The sequence below is a fragment of the Doryrhamphus excisus genome, chromosome 1, assembly GCF_030265055.1.
Source record: "Doryrhamphus excisus isolate RoL2022-K1 chromosome 1, RoL_Dexc_1.0, whole genome shotgun sequence".
Taxonomy (NCBI): Eukaryota; Metazoa; Chordata; class Actinopteri; order Syngnathiformes; family Syngnathidae; genus Doryrhamphus; species Doryrhamphus excisus.
In genome coordinates this window covers 6,778,461-6,791,881 of record NC_080466.1, presented here as the reverse complement: position 1 = coordinate 6,791,881, position 13,421 = coordinate 6,778,461, and the positions used below count along the sequence as shown (strand labels likewise).

The window sequence follows — 13,421 nt, the reverse complement described above, 5'->3', positions numbered from 1 at the left end:
TGCATGACCCAACATAGTAGACATAATACCAGGAACAAAACCGTTTACGACAAAAATAAGACTTGTGTATGTTGCTATAAATATGTTCCCTGGGGGAGCAGAGTGAGTGGCGGACAGAACGGGGCTCAGAGTTGAGTTTTTTGTGAATTGAAACCTACAATAAAAGCCTGTTGTTCTGACCATGAAGTTTGTCGTTTGTGTGTCTCACCAAACATTACAGCAGTGGTTCCCATATTCAACCAGAAAACAGTGATACAGTGAACTGCGATACAGTGGTGAGGGACGATTGTATACACTATCTACAGACAGATTCACCATGAAAGTAGCACCTGATACAGGAAGAATTACCTGTCCAGCTGCTCCTCCAGGCAAAATGGTCTTCACCATGACCCCTGTGCTCCGACCTCCTATGATACCAAAGCCAAGTCCCTTCCCATCATTGGTCAGTTCTATAATCTCCAAGTGACGCCTCTACAAGAATAACAAGATGAATGCTGTTTTACACATCAAACTACATTATTTTGAACATTATTTTTTTTGTTTACCTCATGAGCAATTGCAGACAAATTTCTCCCCATTGACATGGTCCGGGATATTCGAGGGGGTGTGCAGTACTAACAAACAAACAGACAAACCTGAAGTGACATCAAGGAAGCCGAGCAGAATCACACACACAATTTAATACCCAGCAGAGCTGATGCCGTTTCAAGTAATATTCTCTAACAAATTGACATTTTGAAAAGCGATGTGTTGCATCATCTCATGGAGTGAGCACCATGGGAGAAGATTGCTTCCCATTACTATGAATAAGTGTGTGCTCATGACTCATATTTGAAGTACCTGTGATTCCATGTGAATGCAGTTGTCTGGGTAGATGTCTGAAAAGGACAGATCCTGCGAGTCCAGAGAGGAGACGCTTCCGTCCCTGTGGAGCGACCTGCTGGGCCTTCGGTTCTCCATGGCCCACGTGTAGGAGTCGCTGTGACTGAGCTTCGTGTCCATCCACATGCCCTGGCACTTGCCACAGTTCATGGACACTGACTTGGAAAGGCCCTTCCCCTGGTAGTAAGAAAACCATGGAGGATTGAAAAACAGATGAGTGTGCCATGGTGATGATTCAGGTAGGAAAGACAGATTGGGTGTGATAGGAAAAGCACAGATAAACGAGAAAGGGATTGATCGATGCAATGGTGGGGTGGGAAGATCGAGAGTGGAATGGATGGGGGTGATAAGGAGATAGTGGAGGTGGAGACATTAATTGTAGAGGGGATATATGGAGACAGAGAGAAATAAGATGAGTGTGACATGTAATTGAAGGATGGAAATAGTAAAGCTAAAGCATCAGAAGAGACATTTCCGACATGAGAGAGTGCTTATGTGTGAACTAAAAGAAAGCAAAAAGGAAGGTCACTCTGCACTTGCAGTAATAGTAATTCCATTGTAAGTTGGAAACACACTGGATGGTTTGTTTTGCAAAAGATCACATAGACTGTTGGGTGAAAAGCACGAACGTTCTGTCTACCATCAGTATTAAGTTAAAGCCAGTTGCCAGCCAATAGTAAAACTAGGGATGTGCATGAGAAGAAATGTAAGAATTCGATATTCTCCAGGCCTACTGACCTAAAGCATGGTGAAAACTGAAAAGAAAATCATTCACTACCATTATTTACTCTCTTATATGTCATGGAACACCTATAGTCAGCCAATTTATCACTGCGCAGGGTGCGCTTCGCCTGCACCGAGAATAGACCAGGTTGGAGCTGGCGGTCTTTTTCACTGCGCCAAGATGAAAATGTGGACAACTCCCCTGGAGAACAGCCATGCCCATCTCGGCGCAGCCCAGTCTACCAAATTGGCTGCACAAAGTGGTACGCTCCCTGCGCTGCGCCATGAAATTAGAGACAATATCTTCTTGCTTTGAGGTTAAAAAATATATTAGTAGTATACCATCGTATTGACTTGAATGTAAGACAACAACTAAATATAAGATGAGCTCTCTTTTCAAAGACATGACAAAACCACAAAATTAATCATTGTTTTAAAATTATGTTTTGAATATCAGAAAATGAACTAAAATTGTTAGACTGTCATTTAAAAAAAGACCATATTTCATACTTCATTCTGGAGAGTCATTTAACAACTCTGCTCACCGTTATCCTCAAATGAGCATCAACTCTATTGTTTGCTGACTTGCCCAATGTTTGGAACACTTATCCAGTCGGTATCTGTGTTGAAACTGTATCTCTCCAAATCAATCGTTTGACCACCTTCTGGTTTGCAAGGTCCTCAATATGAGACAACTGGTCTTTTTCAGACTTTTTTGTAGGGAAAAACTACTTGTTATTATGATCTCATATTTGTGTCAATGCAATAATTGGGGCAGAGTAGATCAATCAGTAACAACTGGGATTAGGAAAGAACAGTGCAAAGGTGAGACCAAAGACCATATGAGATGTTCAAGTCTCCAAAGCAGTAAACAGCTAACAGAATCATGCTCCCTTTCAAACGTAGTAATGCCTGTGTTTGTCTCACAGTGTTAACCTATTAAGGGTTAATCACACTTACTAAGCCAATGGTGAGCTGCCAAGCAACATAAGTTAAAGACCTTCACTGCATCCTGATCGATTCCATGCAAAAGGACACTGTATACGGTACAATGCTAATGACTGTCAATAATTATTTGTAAGCACACCCACCAGGACCAAATCCCACACACAAAAACTTGTTTGTAAAATGTTACGTATGTCTCTTGAAAACTCCTTGACATGACATACACTATAGCCACTTCTTCCTTCACCCCTCCTTCTCACTCCTTCTCTATGTCTTCAGGCTTTAGTGGTAAGCCAAGGTAAGCTGATTACTCATCCGGTTTGCTTCCTGCATTCAGTATTTTGGGAGTGATTCCAGCACCTTCTACACTATTCAATGTTCAGCAAACATTCACCCCACACACACAGTACACTTCCGCTCATGTCGTACCTTGGCTGGGGGCTTCCGTTGGGCCTTCTGTAAGCTGAGTATATGAAGGAAGAGGGGGCTCCGCAGAACGGTCTTCAGCAGGCTGAGTTTCTCCTGCGCGGGGGCTTCACCACGCTCCTTTAGTTTGGCTTGAAGTCGCTCCACAGCCTCCAAGGCACGCTGAGTATCTGCACAGAAATTGTGTTGAAATGTTTTTTGTATGCATATTATTTAGCAACATGGCTTCTCCTGAATGACTTTGCATTCATCCCTAGAGTTGGCTGTGTGTCCTTAATACCCATGTGTAGCATGGTCTGGTATTATAAATGAAAACATGATCAGTCAAGTGGCAAAATTTGCAACATGTATTGTCTCACAGGCCATTTGTACTATCTGTCAAATGTTTGCAGCATTTCTTCAAATGCTGGCTTTTCAATAGTGGTGTAGTTGAACAATTCCAGCTCACTATTTTGTCTTATCTACTTGTCTTTGTCTATTTAGTATATCAGGGCTGTCCAGTTGTCCTCTGATATGTATTTCTAATTATGAAAATATATATATTTAAAAACATGTCTTTGTGGTTTTCTTGGTTACTCGTATCTACATTTTAGCTTTTTCTAGTTACTTTATGCCTTTTTATTCTTTTGGTGGGTTTTTATTTCTCCAATGACAGCCAAAGTGCTGCCAGGTGGGCAATGGAGGAGTGTGCCTTCTTGGCTCTGTTGTTGGTCACGGACTGAGTTGCATTGTGGAGAGATTTATGCAGCTTTCAGACCTACACTGCACATTGGTATTTCTCCTACTCGCCTCTACTTCACACTTGTTGACTGCTTGACCAAATAAATGCATAACACAATAAACACTTCCTATCTTTCACTTTTGATGTATATATACTCTCTAAGTATAGCGACCATGCCGCTAAACTGTCAAACAGATCTCTTCTATGCATGAGGTATGTTATGAAGAGAGGTGGTCGCCACAGTAGCAACAGAAGCAAGACACTCACTTAATCCTTTATCTTAGAATGCATTGTCATAGACAAGATCTCACAACACCGATGTATACATACTACTTGTATGGTCATTAAGACTGTTACGTTACTTAAAACATTGCCTCTGCAGTTAACAAAGGACAACAGTTTGACTGGAACAGGTTCTACTGTATTTGTGAACGTCAACATTAAACAACAGCTGGGGAGGAGACACGCTGACCTGAAATGTTATATCGGGTCACGCTGCCCTGGTGTATTTAGTGGTGCCGCAGCTAATGAGCATGTGTCACAACTGCAGTAATTGCATGTGGCAGAGGGATAAGATGCTCTTCACCAGAAAGTTGTGAGCGTCGCGACACGGAGACACCTGCGTAGTCTTTACTATGGCAACCATGCCTGACACCTTTAATATCCATCCATTCTCTATACTGCTTATCCTCACTAGAGTTGCAGGAGTATGCTGGATGTTGTTACACCCTGGACTGGTCACCAGCCAATCTCAGAGCACATATTGACAAACAACCATTCACACTCACATTCACACCTATGAATAATTCCAAGTCACCAATTAATCTAACATGCATATTTTTGGAATGTGGAAGGAAGCCGAAACACCCACGCATGCAAGGAGAGAACATGCAAACTCCACACTGCCTAAACCTAACCAGGATATTCCGATCTCCTGACTGTGTGGTCCACATGCTTAGCACCAGCCATTCATTGTGCGGCCACACACACCTCTAATAGAAAATTCTAAACATGGCAGCGTCATATCATACAGGGAACTCTACAGTCTACTTACCCATGATCTCCATCACAGATTTGCTCAGATGACCTCTTCCTTTATGACTTTATGTCTCAGTTAAATGTCATCGTCTGTCTGGCACCGACATCATGAACACCTCAAAAAAGAAAATAAAATAATAATTTTGTCATTTATTGTGTGGAAGTTAACAGCATCCTTGTAATCATCTATCTTATAAGCAACTATTGCCACTGCACACAAGAATAATCTTCTCCTGATAATTAAACAAATACAGTATATTCAATCCAAATGGATTTCACATCTTTTCTGCAAGACGCTTCATTATCTTGACATCATTATTTTTTCCATTCTTTCAGAGGCAAATGGATTGTCAACTAATGCTCTTTAGCAGGATTTAAATCACCAAAAGGCTTTACCAGGCCCTGATGGTAATTAATGTTGACACACTGACTCCAAATCACTCCTGTATAGAATAATACACTCACTCAACTGGCCACAGCATTAGGTACACCTGCACATTGTAGCAATAAATCTAACAATAAAGCTCTGTTTTGATTGAACAATATGGTTATATGGTGGTTGCTGTTTGCAGTGGTGTTGACCTGTACTGAATCTGTTGTCATATATTGAAAATTATTTACAAAGAGAAACAAGGTCATTTGTTGTCATATATTGAAAATTATTTACAAAGAGAAACAAGGTCATGAGAAACAAGAATAAAAAAAACAATACAAACAAAACAATACCATATATTAGATCTAATGATAACTAGTAAACATAGTATTTTCTCTCTATCAGCATGTAATTAGCCAAATTAAAATTCATGATATTATATGCACCAGCTTGTATGGGATACCATGAGCAACATATCCATAATCCCACATTATTGCTTAAATAAGCTCTGCTTCTTCTTGCTCCTTTTCGGGCATGATGATTTGTACAAGTGAAATGAAAACATACAACTTTGTTGTGAATGTTCGAATTAAACTACACTGTTACCATAAATGGTGACAGGGGTGGGGGGGTCATAATAATGTTTAGTTTCGATTGACACTGTCATAATGTATTAATTTAACGATGTCTATCTCTAATATGGATATAGTCTGCAGTCATGTACAACTGATACTGATATCTGTTTGTGATATTATGGTAATTTTCTAAAAGCAGTTACCTCAAACAATATAAATAACTGTGTTGAAAAAAACGTCAAGTTGTCCATCGAAAACGTGCAATATTCTCAGTACCAGTTTATACTGGGACGTCATGATATGGCACAGGTGTACCTAATGAAGTGTCCAAGGACAACGACTCATTGAAAAGCTAATTAAGGACCACAGATAGGTGAGTAAAGCCCTACATGTCCTTCATGCCTTATATTTTACTTATTTTCTGACGGGACGACATCAATATGAACATGATTAAAATCAATTAAACAGGCGCGGTAGCTATTTAATTTGGCATGCAGCGTCTACAGCTATAGCATCTTGTTGCGTCCATTACCGTGACGAACAGACGGTCATCGTTGGATGGTCCATCAGTAGACTTAAGCAACAGGTCCACGACGCGACATATTGGACGGTCGCACTCCCCCCTAGTTTATCGCTAGATGCAGGAAAAAACACACCAAAACAGAGAGTTTCTAGGGGTAACAAGTCATTAGAAGGCATTGTCTGGCATTTGAGAGAGCAGTTGAGAGGTTGCCAGTGCGACTGCGCATGTCCACCTCTGATCCTCTCTGCCCTGACTGGACACAACATTAGGCACAGCCGTTTTTCAGAGCGAATACTTTACTTGTTGGGCAATTGCAGACATAATAATTCTAGGTTTTCACTCTGTCAGTGATAAATTCGTCTAATAATTATATTTGGGGTTTTGTTGTGGTTTCTTTTCTCTTCTATCTATAATCTGGCTATAAATTGACCAAAAAAACAAACAAAAAAATCTTTACCGCTTGTTCACAAAATGCATGGGTGGGCAAACTATATCCTGCGGGCCATATAGAATAATCCGAATGATTATTTGAAGACCTTTAACACTGAAGCCGTAACCACCAATAGGATTTGCAATGCAATTTCAAATGACTATAAATCTAATTTAAATTTTAATTGGTTTTCTGGCAAGGTTTTGCAGAAAAATGATATTTTATTGACATTTACTTATTTTTTTACCCTTTGCTTTGATACTTGCCGTGTTTGTTGCATTTTTGCTGCGCTTTGCTTGATTGCAAAACATGCCATGCATGCATATTCATGACTGCCAAAAAATGAGCGTGTTAACGATACACTTTCATGCAAAGTGTGTTAATTACACTTAGCAAACTAACACGAATGCAAAGAAATGAAAACTTTTAAACAAAGTTATTTTTTCTTCCAAAGTTTCAGAACCCCCCTCCTTCCTTGTGTGCGTTTGTTTGCGTGCACACGGTAGGTGGAGCCCTAACTCCAGACATCTCGGAGTGTAATCCAGTTCCACGTTTTCCACCAGATACCCTACTTGCTCAAGCCCTTCTCCTCTCTCTTTTTTTTCCCAGTGCATCCCCTTGGCAGGCAGAAATCATCACCACCACCTCCCAGCCCCTCCAAAACAGCCACCCACCCATCGTCAAGCTCACCCCGCCCGCCTGTGCCAACCTTCCTTGCAACAGTGCGCTCTCATCAAGCGAACGTCCACTTAGTGTCTGCGTAAAAAAATGGTTTGTCATCGCTGACCCTTCACAGGAGAGTTCTCTCATTCGCGGCTTGTGGAGTCAGAAAGAAGAGAGAAAAGCAGGGGAGGAAGATAACGATATAAAGAGAGAGAGAGAGAGAGAGAGGACGGGAGGAGACAGGCGGAAAGAAATACGCCTCTATCCTCCTCCTTCTTCTCCTGCACACTCCAGTGGACTTCCATCCCTCCATCCCCTTGCGTGGATCGGGATACCAAACACGCTGAAGATTACCGATCGTTTTCTTCTTTTTGCCAAAGAAAACCAGGACTCAGTGCAATCATTTCTCACCTATTCGCTCCAAGGACTGTATGAGAGACTTTATTCTCCGAGTGTGCTTCGGAAGTGACTGCACGGTAAGGCTTTTATTTAATCAATTGGCTATAACGATGCTGCTGTTCTTATCAACCTGTGTGCAATGCGAGAGGCATGGTAACCCTGACTTTCTCATGGGAATGTGGCCTGTAAGGCAACACTTGACTGGCCCCCATGGACGCAGAGGAGGAGGAGGAGGAGAAGAAGGGGGGTTTGGGATGTAATGTGATGTAAAGGAGCATTGGTATATGTGGGATACAGTGGTTTGTGGCTGCATGGGCGTCACACGGATGATGCGAGATGCTGATAAAAAAAAAGAAGCAGTGTAATCACATTATTCCAGGTTGAGGATGGAGCCTGCACATTATTATTCTGTTCTGCATGTGTCTGCCTCACTGCAGGGTGCACTGCTCTGTGGCGTAGTGATGGATGACAGGCAGTCTTCATCTTCTTCAACGTTTCTCCCATGTTAGCGAGCTGTCATTTGAACATACTGTATTGGGATGCAATATGTCTTGCCTTTTTGGTGGAGCGAGAAAGTCTTAAATTCCAGAGCAAATCCAGTCACTCTGTAATCAAAGCGGCATCCAGCAGGCCAGCGCACCCCGGGATATGTCAATCATGCGGATTCATGAGTGAAAGCTATGAGTCTTATTTACTGAGGAGGCGCCCTAGGTTGTAAATGACCTTGATGTGTTGCTGAAAACTACTAAAGGTGGCAGCATCTTTGGAGGTGCAGCACAGCAAGAAACATGAACAAGCTTTAAGCTGCATTGTTGATGCTTTATTCAGAACACTTCTTGACTGAAAAAATGTGGATTGGAGAGCAAAAACGTCCATGCTTATTTCACCCTCACTTGGAAATTGTCGTTGGTATCTTCATCATGTTTTTGTGTTTTTTTTTCTTCTTTTCGCACTGACACGAGTGAATCACTGGCGATCTGCACTCAGCATCCAAATGGCTCTCATCTTGGATGTAGTGTGCACATTCTTTGTGTGTGTTACAAAGGCGGCATGGATGCAGGCGCTAAGGCTGGAGTGGGTGACAATGTGTTGACTCATCTGTCAATGCTGCAGCTAAAAAGGAAGAAAAGTGTCAGGTGTGGAAAGCCAACGGGGAAATGGTCAGTGTAGGCACTTGTCTGGATGTCTTTGCCAGAGTTTTGCCTTTTTTTATCGCCAAAGATTCGCTTGACTGCCATTTTGGCGGCATCTGTTGAAGCGCATACCCGTCTCTGAGGATATCATTATGTTTGCGGATGAGATAAATATCGCTAAAACATCTGTCATCAGCACATCTGGTAACGCAAAAGCAATCCTACAGTTCAGGGGCTTAATTTGTCAATTTTTTTAGTAATTGCAGTGAACTCATTTTTTCTATGAAATCCTACTAAATTGGCAAAGTTCGGTCTACATAACCACTCAGGCAAACACACCATTGCACAAGCTCACATCTGCTGAGGTCAATCGCCTGGTCCATTTTCTACTAATTGCAGTCAACTAATTTTTGTATGAAATCTTACTAAATTTACAGAAGAAAAGGCGCACCATGCCAACAAGATACCATGCCTCAGCTAAGTCTAATTTTATATAAATCAACTCAAATAAACACATCTTTGGGTCCTTCCAAACCAAATATAATACACATACAAAATCAGAGTAACATCACTAAATTGCATTGCTGTCATTGCATAATGACAATTACTATAATAATGCACTTAATATATATGGCACATAATGCCAACATGTCATGTCGGTCATGAAACCTTAATTAATTCTTTTGAGAGGCGGCTGTTACTAACTAATTTCGAAGAATCAGAAAAAAATAGCACTAAAACATGTCGCCTGCCTCGTGATTAGCATCTCAGCCTCATCGATGGAGGGCTCAAATCTCCGTTGGAGCATCTCTGTGTGTAGTTTGCATGTTGTGCTCATGTATGGGTATTCTGGCTTCCTCTCACATGCCAAAACATACATGATAGGATAACTGGAGACTCTAAAGTGGCCATTGTTGCCCTGTGATTGACTGGCAATCAGTTCAGGTTGCACCCCACCTCTCAACTGAAGTCAGATGGGAGAAGGCATAGATCATAGATGGATGGATTCAAAGATGCTCACCTTGTGTATGTGGCTTTAATAGGCATGCATTATTCATTCAGAAATTAAATACAATTATGAACAATAATGAAGTGGGTGAAGGTAACTTTAACATATGAGTGAATGTTGGATTTGTACTTGCATGTACAATGACGGTGGATGTCCTTTACAATCGCATTTAAATAATTAGGTGACCCATTGCCCTAATGTTGTAAAAAAAATCTTATCACAATCACAAACCCGACTCCTTGAAGCGGCTGCCTTACGCACCCACAAAAGTTTATGAAAACCCTTGGAAACTCCTCTCTTGCAAAGTGTGAATGAAAGCTTGCGGGATAGTTTAGTTTAGCAAAGCATGCTAGGGCGGCTGTGTGTGTGTGACTCAGAGTGGATGAGTCTTGACACCGTGTTGTTTTACCGCTTTAATGTAAAGGAGCATTTTATTGAGATCGCTGACGTCGTGCAGGTTTATTCTCATGCCTAGCTCTTCTTAACCGTCAACAGACATTCTCAACACACACAAAAGCACTGGTTGCAAATTCTATAAAAATATTATCCATTAATAATGCCATTGGAATCGCATTGGTGACTACATCTTCCTAAACCTTCAACTTGAATAGTTCTGTGGTGAATTACTGTACGTATGTACGAACCCCCTAGCACTACACAGTCTACAAAAAAAAAAAAAATGGCAACGGAAGCAAAACAGTGAATTTAGTTGAACTTTATTCTACTATTTAACAATACACTCACCATATTTTTTAATAATTCAACTCTATCCCCGGTCTCCCATATTGCATCAATGCATCAATTAATGGACATTTTATTCACAAAACCATAAAACACACACTATATGCTGGTAAAATATATAGTATAAAAGGTAATAAATGGAATAAAAAAAAATTATGGAAAAAAAAATTGAATAGAATTTGGAAAAAATGAAATGGAAGGCCCTACGTTTGAAAGGAATCGCGGAATTGGCCAATAAAAACGGTAATGAAATGCTGTCCTTTTGAGAAGGAACGTTTTTGTCAGGAAATATTTCCCTAGCGGACTGCTCATTCAGAAGCTGCAGAAACTCTTTGCTGCTCTTACTCTGGGTAGCTAGCTGGGTTAGCATAGTTTAGCAGACCATGCATGTGCAACTCAGGAAGTTTACACCGTGTTGTGTTTTACCACTCATAAAGCAATTGGAATTGCATCAGCGACTATGCATTCTCTAACCACAAGCCTGGGCATTACAGTTTGTTGAGAATTTTCACAATGTGTGCAGAGGCTGACACCCCATTAGAAAAGTCGGCGAAGCTTCACCGGTTTATGAAACACTGAGCCAAATTGTCCAATAATGTGTTGCATCAATAAATGTCAGGATTTTTGCATTTAATTCATGGACATTTTATTCACTGACATAAAAATCACACACTATATGGTGGTAAAATAAGCATATAAGGTAAAAAAAAAAAGGAATTTCCAAAAAATGATAACTAAAAAGGGCCCTACAAACAAAACTATGGCTATGACATATTTGACACAATTCTTAACAGTCAGTTTGTTATTCCATTAAAAGAGATCCTTTCATTTGTCTACCTATTATAGTGGATGTTTTGTTAAATACAAAATCCAACACAATTTTACTTTGTAACTATCCATACATCTCTATTATCCCATACAATCCATTCTCTGTAGAACCTCTTCAAGCAAAAACATCTTTGAGCCTTAAAAATTCATCTGATTGAATAAATGTCACTAAAGCCTTGTATTCTTTTGTTCACACACTTATTTTGCATTTCCATTTCCATTCTTTGTTACAGATCTTCGAGAGGCTACTTTAATCTTTTTACTGTTTTGTTCGTATTTGTGGTTGCCATGCCCACTATCCTTGCAGGAGTTTAACATTGCTGACAGCCCTGACAAGCCTCTGTGCGGCACCACACCTTGCAGGTGTTGTCAGCCAGCATCTTGGGGGTCACAGTCCACAGCAACAAGCATTACATTATAGCGGATGTATAGGAAGCACTTTCAGTATAATGCAGTGTACTGTAGAGGAATGTGTGTGAGCAAAGCACTCTTCCTCCTGTTTTTCTGTCCATGCTTCTTTAATTAGGTCACTGATTCATTTCACTTGTAATGATTCACAGCGCAGACGGAGCTGCTTGTTGGGGGAAACAGGGTGCAAATTATGATGGTTGTGCACATTCGCATTGTTCTGCTTCATTGACTAATAGCTTTGTTTGTTTCCGAGCTGTTAATGCGGCACAATATTTGGTTGACATTGTGGTGAGTGATCTAACAATATTAACCCTGTACTGAAAGCATCCTGTGATTTGAATAAGAGATCCACCGTCATTTGTTGTCTTGTGGTCTGAATGAAACCTCCAGATAATGAAAGTAAAAATTTGACAACTTTAACACACAAATACACACACGATTGGATATCATGGCAAGCTGCTGGCATGCATTCAGCTTGTGTGTGGCAATGTCGGACTGTTCAACAGACAAGGAAAATGTGGAACCTGTGCAAAATTTGTGGAAATGGACATCATTAGCATGTTCATTGCAGATGATAGCTAAATCGTGCACAAATTTTCCATAATGATGTGGATAGTAGCGAGTAGCAAGTCTAAACATTAGGGGATGTTTTTTGCACAGATCGGTCCTTGGGACAAATGATAAAACCTTGCTTGAATTTTGTAGTACTTGTAGTACACAATTCCACGAACATAGAAGACATGCTGTTTTGAATTTGTAGTAAGGTTTGTATTGTCATAGTTTTAATTAATTAATTAATTCATTCATTTTCTACCTTTCGTATCCTCACCAGGGTCGTGGGGTGTGCTTGAGCTTATCCCAGCTGTCTTCGGGCGAGAGGCGGGGTACACCCTGGACTGGTCACCAGCCAATCACAGGGCACAAACAACCATTCACACTCACATTCATACTTATGGACAATTTGGAGCTAACCACTTGTCCGCCGTGCAGCCGCATAGTTTTAATGTTAAAATATTTGTATTCATTATAGTCACAGAAACTAATGGGAATGTAGGATAGACTCAAGGCAGCTTAGAGGCATCCTTTTCTGGAGGATTTTGGTTGAATTGTGAATTGTGTGCAGAGGATCCACTCGACATAAGGTGTGGGCATAATAATTGATTAATTGAGTAAGTGCTCGTTAGTTACTTTGCTCTGTTATGTAGAATTGATTAGTCATTGATTAATGGTGTCTTGAAGCAACTGAGGGAAAATGGAGCACACTACTTGCTTGCAACAAGCAAAGGTGCTGCTGATTCAGTATGATGGCTGCTGTTGGAAATGTTACGTTTGTGGAGAACTCCGCTATTGCATCTGTCTATATGGCACTGGTACAGACACAGTAGCCCTTTAAAATACATTTGAATTTAGGGCATGTCATTATTGAGTTTTTTAAAATAAGCATGAGTTCACTTCTGTGAATGTGAGCGTGAATGGTTCTTTGTTTTCATGTGTCCTGCAATTGTCCGCTGACCAGACCAGCCTCTTTCCCTAAAATCAACTACTGTAGGCTACATCTTCACACAACCTTCACCAGGATAGACAATAGATGGATGGTCCGG

The 13,421-nt window shown here is 40.7% G+C and overlaps 2 protein-coding genes across 8 annotated transcripts in view; one reads left to right on the top strand and one right to left on the bottom strand.

Moving 5' to 3' along the window:
• Window positions 1-6,467, bottom strand: part of si:dkey-92j12.5 (multiple PDZ domain protein) — a 43,563-nt gene extending 37,096 nt beyond the window's left edge. For 4 of the 6 annotated variants that reach the window (XM_058085563.1, XM_058085573.1, XM_058085583.1 and 1 more), the window contains exons 1-6: window positions 6,216-6,467; window positions 4,752-4,851; window positions 2,980-3,146; window positions 841-1,059; window positions 546-614; window positions 349-471 (exon numbers count right to left, since the gene is read on the bottom strand). In XM_058085563.1, the coding sequence (XP_057941546.1) occupies window positions 349-471; window positions 546-614; window positions 841-1,059; window positions 2,980-3,146; window positions 4,752-4,764 (591 nt within the window). In that variant the 5' untranslated portion in view covers window positions 4,765-4,851; window positions 6,216-6,467. Of the gene's footprint in view, window positions 1-348; window positions 472-545; window positions 636-840; window positions 1,060-2,979; window positions 3,147-4,751; window positions 4,852-6,215 lie in introns of those variants that run through there. The other 2 variants (XM_058085610.1, XM_058085601.1) reach the window with 2 other exon arrangements.
• The window catches only part of adgrl3.1 (adhesion G protein-coupled receptor L3.1), a 172,198-nt gene continuing 164,718 nt past the window's right edge, over window positions 5,942-13,421 (top strand). For both annotated transcript variants that reach the window (XM_058085631.1, XM_058085624.1), the window contains exons 1-2: window positions 5,942-6,056; window positions 7,246-7,775. The gene's annotated coding sequence lies outside the window, so the exon portion shown is untranslated. The remainder of the gene's footprint in view (window positions 6,057-7,245; window positions 7,776-13,421) is intronic.